This window comes from Barbatula barbatula (assembly GCF_947034865.1).
Source record: "Barbatula barbatula genome assembly, chromosome: 9".
Lineage (NCBI taxonomy): Eukaryota > Metazoa > Chordata > Actinopteri > Cypriniformes > Nemacheilidae > Barbatula > Barbatula barbatula.
Window position 1 is genome coordinate 8,102,438 of NC_136772.1, and position 14,140 is coordinate 8,116,577.

Below are 14,140 nucleotides of genomic sequence, written 5' to 3' on the forward strand. Positions count from 1 at the left end.
ACGCGTTTGACAAATCAATCACCGTATACCATTTCGTCTCAGGCGGAATTTGGCTGAGAATGGTATACGGGTTGGGTACGTTTGGTGCTCGTGGCTGTACTGCGGCATTAACTGCTTGCAAATCTTGTACGAACCGCCATTCAACGGGTGCTCCCTTTTCTCTGATCTTTTTAACTGGAAACAAAGGTGTGCGCACAGGTGAATTTGGGCATGGCACAACTATGCCTTTATTTTTTAATCTTTTTAAACTCATTAAAAATTGGCCTTATGCCATTGAGGGCTTCTGATTTGAGGCTTCTGTTTTGAGGGGGTATTGCTGTTTGCGTGGATGAAAATTACCCTTCGGCGTTATCACACAACAGGTTCACAGTTCCTAATCAACCAAACATAATATTTTCCTGTTATCAACAGTTGTACGGGCATCTTTCCCAAAATTTCTGGTATGTAAATACTCTTCATTAATCTTTTTGTGTGTGAAAACACTTCAAGTCCCCTTGTTGCTGACAGACAGGCATGATTCTCACGATGGGCATGCAACACATTTGAATATTGCACGTCGTCCCTTTTAACCCATTCTATGGCGTGCGCATATTTGTCAGCAAAACACCCACAGCTCCCCACACCATTGTAATCAACGTCATGAGGCTCTGTGAGGCAATACATTCTACATCGTACTTACGTAATTCAAAACTACATCGTACAGCTGTACGAGCGCTGCACTCGGGTCGTGTTGGTATCATGCTCAATCTGTCATCATACACATTATGACTCTGCCCAGCAAATGAATCGGGCAGCAGTCTGACATGAGAAACCTGTGTTGAAATTTGACACTCCCCAACTCGCATTGCACCCTTTTGACATAAATTATTCTACATTAGAGCCACTAGCATTTAGGGAAAACACAGCTAGTTTAGACTCTGGCAAATTTAAACACTTCTTGTGAATCACAGTAGGCTATTTGTTGCCCCTGAATCTATCAAAAATTCGAGCAGTTTGTTGCACACAAGCATTGTGCATTTTAGCAAAGTTCAGAAAGCGTTTTCATTCATCATGGAATGTGAGCTAAGCAGATCTTCATTGCATACAGTAGGAAAAAGCATTTCTTCATTGCATATGCTAAGGGAAATCATACTCACCACCCTCGGAATGATGCCTCACCTCCTCACTTCTATCTACCTTTTCTCTTGACCCCATTGGTCTCAGAGGCTTCGGACAGTCGTTCCACCAGTGCCCCGTTCTTCCACAATTGAAACATTTCTCTGGATCATAGGTGCTAGAGGGTTTAAAACCTCCTCTCCCTCGCCATCTTCCTATTCTTCCGTGTTCTCCTCCGATATTCATTAGAGCCATGTGGAGTTCTTTATCTTGGGTGTTTTTCTTCTGAAGCTCTTTCTTGCCTGTTTGTCTTTCGGCGTTTACAGCATGACGGACGATCTCACTCATTCTCATGTGATCTGGCTCGATGCACGATTTTTCCACTTCTCGTCTCAGCTCTTCTCTGAGGTTCCGCAGAAAGGTGGATCTGAGATGTCCTTCGAACGGACCAATGTCCGGTCCGTCTGCATCAGGTTGAAGTCCAGAATGTTCTTTAAATACTTCCTCCACAGGCCATTTACCCTGTAACTTTCTCAGGTCAGATGGTTTCAGTTTGACTTTCAACAGTCTCTCTAATTCTTTCATTGAGGGTGAGAATTCTTTGCAAAATGTCAAAAGTTCTTTGTCTGTCGGTGCTGGTTGCGCTCTTTCTTGCTTTTGACGCACCACGGGCTGTGGTGTAGACGGCACTTGTGCTGGTGGAGACACTGGTGGGGGCACTGGAGCTGCCTCGATCGGGTTCAGATGTCGGTGAGGAGGGACACAATCATCCTCCGGTTGGTGTTTGTACTCAGTCATAGATGGGGGTAAAGAAGACAGAGGGGTTAAATCATTATATTCAAGCAAAACAGGGTACAATGGAGTTTTCGGTGGTAGCAGTTCTTCCAATGCCTTTTCTTTAAAAACATAGTCACGTCTATTTGCTTCCTTCTCCCATAATTCTAAACATTTACACGCTTCGTCATATTTTTCTCTTTCTTTTTTTGTAGACATTTTAAATATGTCCTTTTTCCCCATGTGTTCTCTTATTTTCTCTAATTTTGTGGTACTAAATGTACCGTTTTCTGGAAAGTTAGCTTTTTCTATTAAATAGGGTACACCTTGTAAACTTCCCGTTCCCCACCTTTTCCTCATTTCTCTGTATGTTGGTTTATCCATATCATTTCTTAATAGTCCCCCAGACTGTTTAGAATCTCTCTCGATTCTGAGTAGTCTCCCCTCTTTAACCAGACTGTTTTAAGCAGTCCCCCATACTGTTTAGAATCTCTCGATTCTGAGTAGTATCCCCTCTTTAACCAGACTGTTTTAAGCAGTCCCCCAGACTGTTTAGCGCTAAGTAGTCTCCCCTTTCTTCCCAGACTATTCAGAAATCTATCTGACTCACCACTTTTCCTTTTTGTGCCTTGCACTGAGTTCTTTTGGGATCACGTCAGCTTGGGGTCCGGAGTAGAGTTCTCTCGTCCCTGTATGGGGTTAGAGCTGGATTTGCTATGTCCAGGATGATCAGTCAACTCTAGTCCGTTCTCCGTCAGCCTTGTGATCCCATCCTCGTCGCCAAATTGTTGTGGAATTTTCTTATTCCTTAATCAAGGTGAGTCAATTTTGACAAACGCAACACACAGAGACATCAGGTACTTTGCAAAGTATTTTATTGTCGTTTAATCTGCATCATAAGCAATGAGCATGTGCAGAGAAAAGGCACTCTTTCCTTCTGCACCCAGAGTATATATATGATTACGTGAAAACCCCCTCCCTTTTCCCCCTAGCCAGAATCCCGAGCTGGTTTCCGAGAAGGTCAAGAAGCTAGACTAGAAAATTTCCATTACAGTGCTTAAAAGCTATGTATTTTATTAGCATGTCTTTTTTTGGGGGGGATCAAACCCATGATCTTTGCACTGCTAAAAAATGTTCTATAACGTACCTACTGAGCTACAAGAACACCTCTGTGATGTCTTTGGAAGTAAAAATCCAACAAATATTTACTTTTCAAATAATACAACATCAATCAAATTCCGAGTCCATGAAATCAAATTAAAGTACTTAAATGAATTTTAATTTCATGATTATAATGCATAAAAAATATATCAATGCTCACTTACATGACAACCATTTATTTTCTAGCTAGTTAAGAGTCCTGAAAATAAGGTTTATTTCATTTCAAATGACAGACAATATTCTATAAAATTTTACACAGCAGTCTTAACAAACATCAATATGCATTATTTGCAGTCAGTGAGGTTTATACATGAAAATAGGTTTATAGATGGCATATAGGTCATTTATGGATTGCCTACAAAACATGGATTATTTGTTGTATTAAATGCAACTATGTATGTAAGCATTCTGCTAGTGTTTTAGAAATGAAGCACATTTTATTTCATAACACCCACTGCACTCACAAACACATTCTTTTCAATTCTGACTGTGAAGAAAGAAACAAAGCTAAACATCAGAATTACTTTATTGTAACAAAACATGATCATACTTATTTACAATCAGATGACAGAAAATGGAAACAAAAACTGAACAACCATTCTTTCTTTAACAACAGATTGAAAAAGATGGCAGAACAACAAGCAGACTTTAATCTACATATTTGCCAAGTATATCTCCATCTCGGAACAGGAAATAGTCCTACAAGAGAAAAAAATTATAAGTTGAAAGGCCATTCTGCATCATGTTCTTGTCTTGGCTAAAATGCAGCTGATGCAATTTGGTTACATCAAAACAAGAAAAATTATGTATTGTTCTAACCTTCTCTTCAAGGACCACCTTAGTTCCTCCATACTCTGGCAGCAAAACTTGATCTCCAACTTTGACACAGACAGGCGTTACTTTCCCATCCTAAAATAAAAGGCATCTTTTCACTCAGAGACCTACTTATATAGAGTACAACCTACATCACAAACACACTGTAAAGACAAATGCATAAAAGATAATAAAACATATAGAGATACCTTGTTGGTAGATCCGGGTCCCACTGCTACCACTTTTGCCTGTAGCACTTTGGCCTGGGACTTTTCTGGAATCATGATGCCTCCTCTTGTCACGGTCTCTGCGGCTAACCGTTCTACTAACACACGGTCGAACATGGGGAGAAATTTCCGGAAAGCCTGCTGTGAAACAAAGGCATGTCAAATGTAGTGTACAGATAATAACAGCATTTGTCTCAACACTGTTAAGCAATATTCAACCGTATCACCAGATGTCCCACCAAATGACTGTTACTGATCTCCAGGAGTTGTCCTATTATATTCTATTCTGCAATATATAATAATAACATCCATTAACTTTCTTTACTTGTGAGGTTATTTCAAAGACAAGAGCAGCTGCTTGACACCAGATTAATGTGTGTGACCTTGAGAGGAGGTCGTGTACGAGAGAGGGCAGTTGGGACAGGAGATGTTCAACACGCATGTGGAGGAGGAGAGATGTTGGGGGTTTTGTAAATGTTTAACATCCCGCTGAAGGGCAAAGAACAGACGCCATGATAAACCTCAAGGCTGAACTGCCATGAATGTTCATGAAAATGTTTAATGACTTTGTTGTGCGTTTCACCTCATGATATAAAACAAGGAAAAACAGCAACCAATTCATGTCAAGTTGCTTTGAATAACTCTGTGACAGACAGTTAAGCATTCTTGATTTTTTTTCATTGTGGACGGAATCCATCATAAATACACACAATTGAACTTTCACATCGAACGAGAAAACCATTTTATTTATATGCTTCAATAATCTAATGAAAGAATAATGAAGTTACTGCATAGGACACACGTGTTCTTTCTACTTCATTCAAAATTACCCGGAAGTTATCATATCTTGCTGAAACGCTATTGGTCGAAATGATCATAAGCCAAGGGGCCGTTTGATAAGCGGATTCACAAATATACAAATGCTTTTTAAACTAAATTTCTCATTTAACATGTATAATATGACAACGATAAATTAATTTGTAGACGAAGACCGACATGATACCGGATGTCATAAAAAAATTGGATCTTAGGTGTAAGTTACATTTGCAGGCAAGCAAAAACCAAACAAAATGACCACTTTTACTACCACTACACTGTACTTGGGTTATGACTTGCTTAGTATGGGGAAATTCTGCTTAATATATAGCAAATCGTGATCACATATAATATCTCATTTAAAAAGATTCCCCCCTGACATTTGTCTGTAACAAAGTAGCACCATTCCCTCAGATTAACGCAAAGCATGACTACATTACTATGACCTTGATTTAGCATCTGATGGAGTGTTAGAAAACATAGCGTCATATCAGAAATCAAACAACTAGAGTATATTGATAGAATGTACTCAAATAAAAATGCAGACGAATGAATTATTATAGATGTCTTACCATTTTGAATGATCTTTATGAATACACGTCCGGAAGAACAGCAGAAGACGATCACACACTAGACCAATTCGGTACTGGGATCCACCACGTGAAGAAATGTCTTAAACCGCACTGCGCATGCGCCTCATTACCATCCTTACAGAACCCGTCCTGAAATCTAGAATATTCCACGATAGCAGAAGTTATTGACTGACATTTTTATATTGTCCATGTTTTTAAAAAGGTCTGTTTTGAGAAACGCTATGTGTAAATCATACATGAAACATTTATTTTTCTGTTGCAACAAAATATATCATTGCACAATCTTGACTCATGACCTCTCTTTTTTCTCCAATAGAATCTCCGAAAATTCTCGAATCTTGCGCCCCGGAACCAGCATAACATAAATAACATGGTCAAATATGATATCCTTGAACGGTGTATTTAAGCAATATCACTTATGTACGTTTTTGAATTCGAATAAAGCCACAGACCGTGTACTTATGTGGTTAAAGAACATAACACTAAAATCTAATTCAAAGTTATTTGAAAATTCAGATGCCGGGGCAAGGGGGTGGTAACCCGGATGAAGAACACATGTGCGGTGAACGTAACTGCAGCAGCTCTAAAGCGGCTCTCGTGCTTATATCATTCAGGCTGCTGCATTGACGGACACGCGCATCCCTTCATTCACCTCCAGATCACGCTACAGTAAGTTACTTATTCCATTACTCATATTTACACAACACTACAAACATTACCTACGGCATATGTGTCTTAAATGGGACGGTACTTTAATGTGATTTAAATTAAAGAGACCTAACTTTAAACAGGCTGAGAGACCTATATATAATCACACACATATATATATATATATATATATATATATATATATATATATATATATATATATATATATATATATATATATATATATATGTAACTGTGACATCGTGTAACATCAATGTCAGAACAGCCAATTTGTGCTTTGCGATTTAAAAGAATGTCTTATTGGTTGTCATGTGTTCTTGTCACATTCAAGAACGCTGCACATCAGAAAAGATGTACTTGCTTATCACTTTAATAACTTTAATATAAACAACACATGTATTTTATATCATATGCACAATTTACTATAACCCATTAACGTTGTAATTTCCTGCAGGGACATTCTATAAACAAATTAGAGCGTAAAAACCCTTATTCGGATCTAGTGATGATTATGGCTCACTATGGCACGGCATGCTAGCTTTAGCAAGTTCTGTAATATCGAGGCCTAGAAAAACCTCTCTGTATTTCAGTTGTGTAAGGGCCACAATCACTCGTTTTGATACAACAATGGGGATAGCTGGAGAACTTTGAAACGTGAACTCAAGGAGATGAAAGGGATCATTTCCGTCCCTGCCATGACGCGGAGTGATTTTGACCTTGTGACGCCCTGAACACACGTGGGGTAGAGGAGAAGCTTGTGGGTTCCGAATGAGCCCTTCACGTTACACTTTAGTGAAATTATTACCTTTCCCTTTAATATTTTAATACATTTTTCTCATTGTATGGTGTGCTTTACATTTTTCATGTGAACAATGAAATAATAGTCTGCGATATAAAATGGTTGTGTGCAACGATGCGCTCACGATACGTTACTATTGGTATCACGGTATTTTAAAGCGCCTCAAGTCATTCATTTAACATGTACAACTAGAATTGATAACATTCAAGCTTTAATTGAACCTTCTGTGTGTACATGAATAACATTTGAATTACATCACTGAAAAGAAAAACTGCATTTTCAAGGGGACGGGACTAAACCCATAGAAAGAAACCCAAACAAACTCTTAAATGCCGTAAAAGCTCAAAAAACGTATAGCTTTTTGGAATATCGCTATATATCATGAAATCCCTGATTTTTAGTTTGGTATTCAAGTATGAGGACAGATTAATAAATGTCCCAGACAGTGCAGTGCAAGGACCAGTAGGGACAAAGGCTAATTTTCTGTTTTACTGAAAGTTTCTCTTGTGACCTTGACACAAGACTGATTACTTTGCTGGCTTGGGTACATTTTAATAATAATTTAATGTTTAGAAATTCTTTTTCATTTTTGCTCACCAATCATTTCTCTAAAACAAATTATTCTGACTCATTTTGGATTACACCACTATAAAGATGGACTAGAAATTACACGCATCACATTTTAATCTTTCTTTTTTTTAATTCTCAACTATGCTTAATGAAGAATATGGTCTTTGTTTACTCCTTCCCTTAGAAATGCTGCGTTTACCCACTGTGATGAGACAGATGAGGCCGGTGTGCAGGGCGCTGGCCCCACATTTGACCCGTGGATATGCAAAGGAAGTCAAGTTTGGAGCTGATGCCCGGGCCCTCATGCTCCAGGGTGTTGACCTGTTGGCTGATGCTGTGGCCGTCACCATGGGACCAAAGGTATGTTAAGTTTTAGTAGCTGGTGGAGCCGCAAATGTTTAATATTGTATGTTACTGACAGATATCAGTGCAATTTGTGAAATTCATTTGTGTGCAGTTTTCAATAATTATTGGAAAGAAACTGCCTGGATAAAACTAGATTTGATTCTCTTTCCCAGGGTCGCAACGTCATCATTGAGCAGAGCTGGGGAAGCCCCAAGGTCACCAAAGATGGTGTCACAGTAGCCAAAAGCATTGACCTGAAGGATAAGTATAAGAACATAGGAGCCAGGCTTGTACAGGATGTGGCTAATAACACTAATGAGGAGGCCGGAGATGGCACTACAACCGCCACGGTGCTGGCCCGTGCGATTGCCAAAGAGGGATTTGATACCATCAGCAAAGGCGCCAATCCCGTAGAGATCCGTAAAGGAGTCATGACAGCGGTGGAAATAGTCATCAATGAACTAAAAAAAAACTCAAAGCCGGTCACAACACCAGAGGAGATTGCCCAGGTAAAACGGTGGTCCTAGCAAAAATGTACCGAAGTGATTTAAAAATCTCAGCATGATTTTTAAGACCTTTTTTGTTCAATCGTGATTTTGGTATAGGTGGCCACCATTTCTGCCAATGGAGACACTGAGATTGGAGAAATCATCTCCAATGCCATGAAGAAAGTAGGACGTAAAGGTGTTATTACAGTAAAGGTAGGCTTTTTGAGTAAAGAAACTATATAGTACTGAAATGATTGAATGAGGGTCAGACTCACTGTTATTTCTGTTTAAAGGATGGTAAAACCCTACACGATGAGCTTGAGATCATTGAAGGAATGAAATTTGACCGTGGTTACATTTCTCCTTACTTCATCAACACTGCTAAAGGTAAATATTTGTTTATTTTATTAGAAAGTTGCATTAGTAGGCTGCTATAACATCCGGCTTTTGTTTTCAGGTCAGAAGTGTGAGTTCCAGGATGCTTATGTGCTTTTAAGTGAGAAAAAGATATCCAGTGTACAGAGCATTGTGCCGGCACTGGAACTTGCTAACCAGCATCGCAAGCCTCTGGTCATCGTGGCTGAAGATGTAGATGGAGAGGCACTTAGCACTCTGGTCCTCAACAGGTTTGTTTTTAAATCCTTTCCTAGGTTAACATCAGCATAACATTGCTTTGAAAAAAAGACAAATATTAGCAAATTCAAGTGCATATTTCTCTTATCACTGTTTATAGATACTTTAAATACAAAGTTGCCAAAGTTAAATTACAGTATAAACTGTAGTAACTATATTTTGGTTATTATTATTATTCCCGCCTTTTGCTTTAAGAATACCCTGTTATTTAAAGGTTATGGGTAAATGTTAACTGACCCGCAGGTTAAAGGTTGGACTCCAGGTTGTTGCAGTCAAGGCTCCAGGATTTGGCGACAACCGGAAGAATCAGCTGCTGGACATAGCCGTGTCCACTGGTGGCACTGTATGTTTTAAGCTTTCTTCTGTATTGCATCCATCATGTATTTAATAATATGTTCCTTATGTAACATTTAGCCAAATGTAGGATCCACTTATGATGTATAGTAATGTGTTGCATTATTGAAAAGTTTGAATGAGGTTCATGTTATTAGAATATGAAAAGGTGTTTCTTATATTTTGATTCTTGCATTTTTGTTTTTAGGTTTTTGGTGATGATGCTATGGGTCTGGCCCTTGAAGATATCCAGGCACATGATTTTGGCAAGGTTGGCGAGGTCATTGTGACAAAGGATGACACGATGCTCCTCAAAGGCCGTGGTGATTCAGCAGCCATTGAGAAACGTGTGAATGAGATCGCTGAACAGCTGGAAAACACAAACAGCGATTATGAGAAGGAGAAACTGAATGAGCGTCTGGCAAAACTATCTGATGGAGTAGCTGTGATTAGGGTATGGTGACAGGATGGAGATGATAGACAGTAGAGAGTTTGGGTGATAGTTCACCCAAAAAAGAAATTTAAGTTACCCTCTTGTCATTATGACTTTCTTTCTTCCGCAGAACACAAAAGACATTTTGAAGAATGTTGTTGATTGGCCCCCATTAACTTAAAGCATTGGTTTTGTGTCATTGCTGCATAGTTACTAACTTGCTTCAAAATGTCATCTTGTGTGTTCTGTGAAAGAACGAAAGTGATAAAGGTTTGAAGTGACGAGGAGAATTTTTATTTTTAGGTGAACCATCACTTTAATGCACCTTTAGTTATACTATCATTTTAATATAACATCTAAGTGGGCCGTTACAAAGTCAGGCTTGAAAATTCATCACATTTATTATGTCAAAATCTTCATTAGGTTGGAGGAACAAGTGACGTTGAAGTAAATGAGAAGAAAGACCGTGTCACTGACGCTCTCAACGCCACCCGAGCTGCTGTGGAGGAGGGAATTGTTCTTGGTGGAGGATGTGCCCTTCTGCGCTGCATCCCAGCCCTGGATAACATCAAACCTGTCAATGCTGATCAGAAAATAGGTAGAGGCAGGATATATACTCTTGTTTCCTAAGAACTTTAGGAACAGTTGTTTGTTTCTTGCCTGTAAAATGATGGTGCAGTGAGTGTGTCTAATCTGTTATTTTTCTACTCTTCAAGGTTTTGACATTATTCGCAGAGCTCTGCGTATTCCTGCCATGACCATTGCTAAGAATGCTGGAGTTGAGGGCTCTCTGGTGGTTGAGAAGATCTTGCAGAGTGCTCCAGAAATCGGATACGATGCATTGAATGGAGAATATGTCAACATGGTTGAAAAAGGAATTATTGACCCCACAAAGGTTTGCGTGTGTTTTACAGAAGTTAATGAGTCTAAATGTTTTTTTTGTGTTATGTGAAAAGTTCATAACTGTGTCTCTATCCACAGGTTGTAAGGACAGCACTATTGGATGCTGCAGGTGTTGCTTCTCTCCTGTCTACCGCTGAAGCTGTCGTCACGGAAATTCCCAAGGAGGAGAAGGAAATGCCTGCTGGAGGAATGGGTGGCATGGGTGGCATGGGTGGTATGGGAGGCATGGGTGGCATGGGCTTCTAAATCACTCTTTACTGACTTTAGAGAAAGGGTTGTGAGCGGGGGACACGATTCACGCCTTTCTTTCAACTTTGAGAAACCTGCCGATACTGAGTGCTTGTCTTGACACGGAGCAAAGATACGAACCTTACAATCTCTCATCCTTTCACCACTGTTGATCTCATCTCTGCTCATGATTGAAGACATGATTCAATTGCTTCGAAGACAGGCTCCTGATAATGTGTTTGTCTGCTTGGTTCTTTAACATAGTGCTTATTGTTTCCATCCAACCATTCAAATGCCATATGAGAACTGTTGCTGTTGTAGTGTTTGAATGCATATAGCTGGTTCTGAATGACCATAAAGCCAGACATTAAAGTTAAAGTCTCCCTCGGGCTAGAAAGCAGAAGAAGCTTTGACCAGTTGTATCTAAGAATTCCTTTTCATTGATCAGGTCATTGTTTTGTACACTGTTCATTATTTCATATAAAATTAAACTGTCATTTGATGAATACACATCTTTGACAAAGTTTTGCTTGTTTACTTTTCAATTGTTACTTTTTTAGTTGTTTCATTTAAAAACTGATCAGTGAATTGAATACTTGGATATCAGCTTGAACGTGTGCTCTTGTTTTGTGTCTTAATCTGATTGGGGTTGAGGATAATTGGTCAAGACTAGAGTTCAGTATAAAGGTTGTGTGGAGGATTGATGAACTTGTTGCACAGCAGTTTTGAAACGGCCTTAACACACAATGCTCAACAATGTACTTTAAACAATTCAACCAATATGTGTTGTTTTAAAGATCTTATTGAGTAATGGTACATAAAGTTGTTAGAAAAACTGCTGTTCAACAAGTGATTATTTTTTTTGTTAACATGGGTACATTCTGTACAGATGTGCTGCAGTGATCATTCAACAACGTTTTGTATAATGTAGTCATTAATTCCTGTATTTTTTATTTAATAAAATTGAATGTTTCAATGAAACTGCTTTCCTCTTGGTTCTCTGTTGTCATTATGGTCCATGAAATGTATTTTCCACTCCACCCAAAAATGAAAGTTCTGTCATGAATTACTCCCAGCAAGATGTTCCAAACCTGCATACATTTCTTGGTTCTGTTGAACACAACCAATTTACTTGGAAGAATGTTAGCAACTGCGATTTCTGTGGTGCCATTTACATTTAGTCATTTAGCAGACGCTTTTATCCAAAGCGACTTACAGATGAGGAAACATTGGAAGCAGTTATAACTACATAAGTCAACAACATAACAAGTGCATCAAAAACTAGTCCATTAAAGCCTAGCACAGTATACAAAGCTAAGAATAGTGAGGTTAGTGTTTTTTTTTTAAATCAATCAGAGACGTGTTGACGGAAGAGATGCGTTTCAGGCGTTTTTTAAAGATGGCAACAGAGTCTGCTGATCTTGTAGCAGCAGGCAGATCATTCCACAAATGTGGAACAGATCCAGAGAAGGTACGGGAGAGTGACTTTTTCCTTTTTTGACTACCATGGTAAGAAAAATTTAAGTGGTAGTCGAAGGTGTTTCATAACGGTTTACTTTACCAAATTCAACAGCAACATTGTTCAACAACAGATATACAATAATTTATCCACCTAGTCAATGGTGCTCCCAGGGTCCGTGCAGAAAGGAGGTTTAGGGAAAACTCTTGAGTATATTAACCCTGAAATGAGGGAAACTACGTTTTCCGTTTCAGAATGTGTTAAACCCGAGAAAGTGGGGTAAGATAGTCAGGTTTCTAAAAGATTGGTCACCTAAACTCAGAGTCAACCATAGTATCTCTGTATACCTAACCTGGCCGGGAACAGGTTTTCTTTGGTAAACCCAGAGTTTCTTTCGATCTCCTCCCCATTTTTAAAGTCCAAGTGGTGTATCTCACTGATTTATTCATTTAATACAGTCATTCATGGCACACATTTTGATCACACAGAGACCATCTCAGTGACTAAAATGTTATGTGCTTTCATGGAGGGTCCTTTGTGAATAGGCTGCATTAATTCATAGGGATGTACTTTGATTTCAGGAGAGCAATTAAGGACCCAAATGGAATTTTGTAATTTCCCTTTATTAAAACTTAACTTAATTAAAAATCTTTGCAGTGAATTAGATATATAATAACATCTAATCCATCCTTACATCAATATCATCAACCACTGTGGCAGTTTATCAGAACATATTCTAGTTTGGAAGTCTGACACCTTAACAAGTGCAACGTGATGTGTCACTTTCATCACCAGATCACTCATCGGGAGTCAGAACATACGATTTTTTTATTATTTCTATTTTATTTCTGTTGTATTTATTCATTCATGTATCCATTCATTTACTGAATACTTTTTTTGTTTATTAGTTGATCTGTTTAAAAATGTAAACAAGTAATTTTCAGCAGATTAGTAAATCCACTGTATGCAGAGCAGAAAGTGTGATACTCTCAAGCACTTGCTGCCACCATTTGCTTTTTTCGGTGCCGTTGCCATGGTGAATCGTCATATCAGAGCTCAATTGATCATGGCTTGTCGTAGTCCTGGTGCAAGCGCTTAACTCAAGGTAAGCCTACTCAGAGTTGATAGATCTAACTCAAATTAGCTGTTTGAAACCAAAAACTCAAAAGAGTTTCGCATCTCATTGTTAATCAACTCAAGAGTTCACAATTTAACTGTTAGTTGTTATCACCAAATATGTTTTGTTTAACAGAACAAAGAAACGTATATAGGTTTGAAACAACCTGAGGATGAGAAAATGCTGACAGAATTTTCCATTTCGGGTGGCGTATCCCTTTAAGATTTGATGCTGGTAAATGAATGCATGTAATTAAAACAGTGGAATCTTCACATCACTTGAATGAGGTCAACTGTCATGAAGACTGAACTCATTTACTTGAAATAGCATTTGCAACCCAAAGACAATTATAGGGTGGCGTGTTATCTATTGGGAACTAATATAGTTGTGAATAGAGGATGTCCCAAGTTCTAATACCTGAATGAAACTTTAGTGGCCTTGGTGACATCAAGCTTAAAAAAAAATTTGATCTAATAAATTATGCATAATAAGTATTGAGTAAAATGTAGATTTTTTTCATTAAAAGGGTTATTTTAAAACTGTATGGGTTCTGAACTATTCCAATAACGATAAGTCAAGTAAATTATTATTATTAGAAGGATAAAAAATACGTATTATATTATAACCTCCAATAAATCTCCAGTATCACATCAGAAGTTAACGTATGCACCATTCACATATGAG

The 14,140-nt window shown here is 38.4% G+C and overlaps 2 protein-coding genes across 2 annotated transcripts; one reads left to right on the top strand and one right to left on the bottom strand.

The window, feature by feature from the left end:
* Positions 1-2,728: 2,728 nt before the first annotated feature.
* On the bottom strand, positions 2,729-5,742 carry hspe1 (heat shock 10 protein 1). Its single transcript, XM_079464767.1, has 4 exons — positions 5,459-5,742; positions 4,053-4,211; positions 3,850-3,939; positions 2,729-3,729 (listed from the first exon to the last, which is right to left on the bottom strand). Exons 1-4 carry the CDS (start codon positions 5,459-5,461, stop codon positions 3,679-3,681), a joined length of 303 nt encoding a protein of 100 aa, XP_079320893.1. The 5' UTR covers positions 5,462-5,742; the 3' UTR covers positions 2,729-3,678.
* Positions 5,508-11,877, top strand: hspd1 (heat shock 60 protein 1). Its single transcript, XM_079464764.1, has 13 exons — positions 5,508-5,681; positions 5,796-5,899; positions 5,996-6,148; positions 7,702-7,877; positions 8,036-8,371; positions 8,468-8,563; positions 8,644-8,737; positions 8,808-8,976; positions 9,227-9,326; positions 9,525-9,770; positions 10,173-10,347; positions 10,466-10,644; positions 10,731-11,877. The coding sequence occupies exons 4-13, from the start codon at positions 7,704-7,706 to the stop codon at positions 10,896-10,898; spliced, it is 1,737 nt and encodes a 578-aa protein (XP_079320890.1). The 5' UTR covers positions 5,508-5,681; positions 5,796-5,899; positions 5,996-6,148; positions 7,702-7,703; the 3' UTR covers positions 10,899-11,877.
* Positions 11,878-14,140: the final 2,263 nt, after the last annotated feature.

Bases quoted from the DNA above. Each gene is read 5' to 3' on its own strand.
- hspd1 (XM_079464764.1), top strand. From the start codon at position 7,704: ATGCTGCGTTTACCCACTGTGATGAGACAGATGAGGCCGGTGTGCAGG. The intron at 9,327-9,524 runs GTATGTTTTAAG...TTTTGTTTTTAG, and splicing joins CCGTGTCCACTGGTGGCACT to GTTTTTGGTGATGATGCTAT. The intron at 10,348-10,465 runs GTAGAGGCAGGA...CTACTCTTCAAG, and splicing joins CAATGCTGATCAGAAAATAG to GTTTTGACATTATTCGCAGA.
- hspe1 (XM_079464767.1), bottom strand. The intron at 3,940-4,052 runs GTATCTCTATAT...CTTTTATTTTAG, and splicing joins GACCCGGATCTACCAACAAG to GATGGGAAAGTAACGCCTGT. The intron at 3,730-3,849 runs GTTAGAACAATA...TTTCTCTTGTAG, and splicing joins AGGTGGTCCTTGAAGAGAAG to GACTATTTCCTGTTCCGAGA.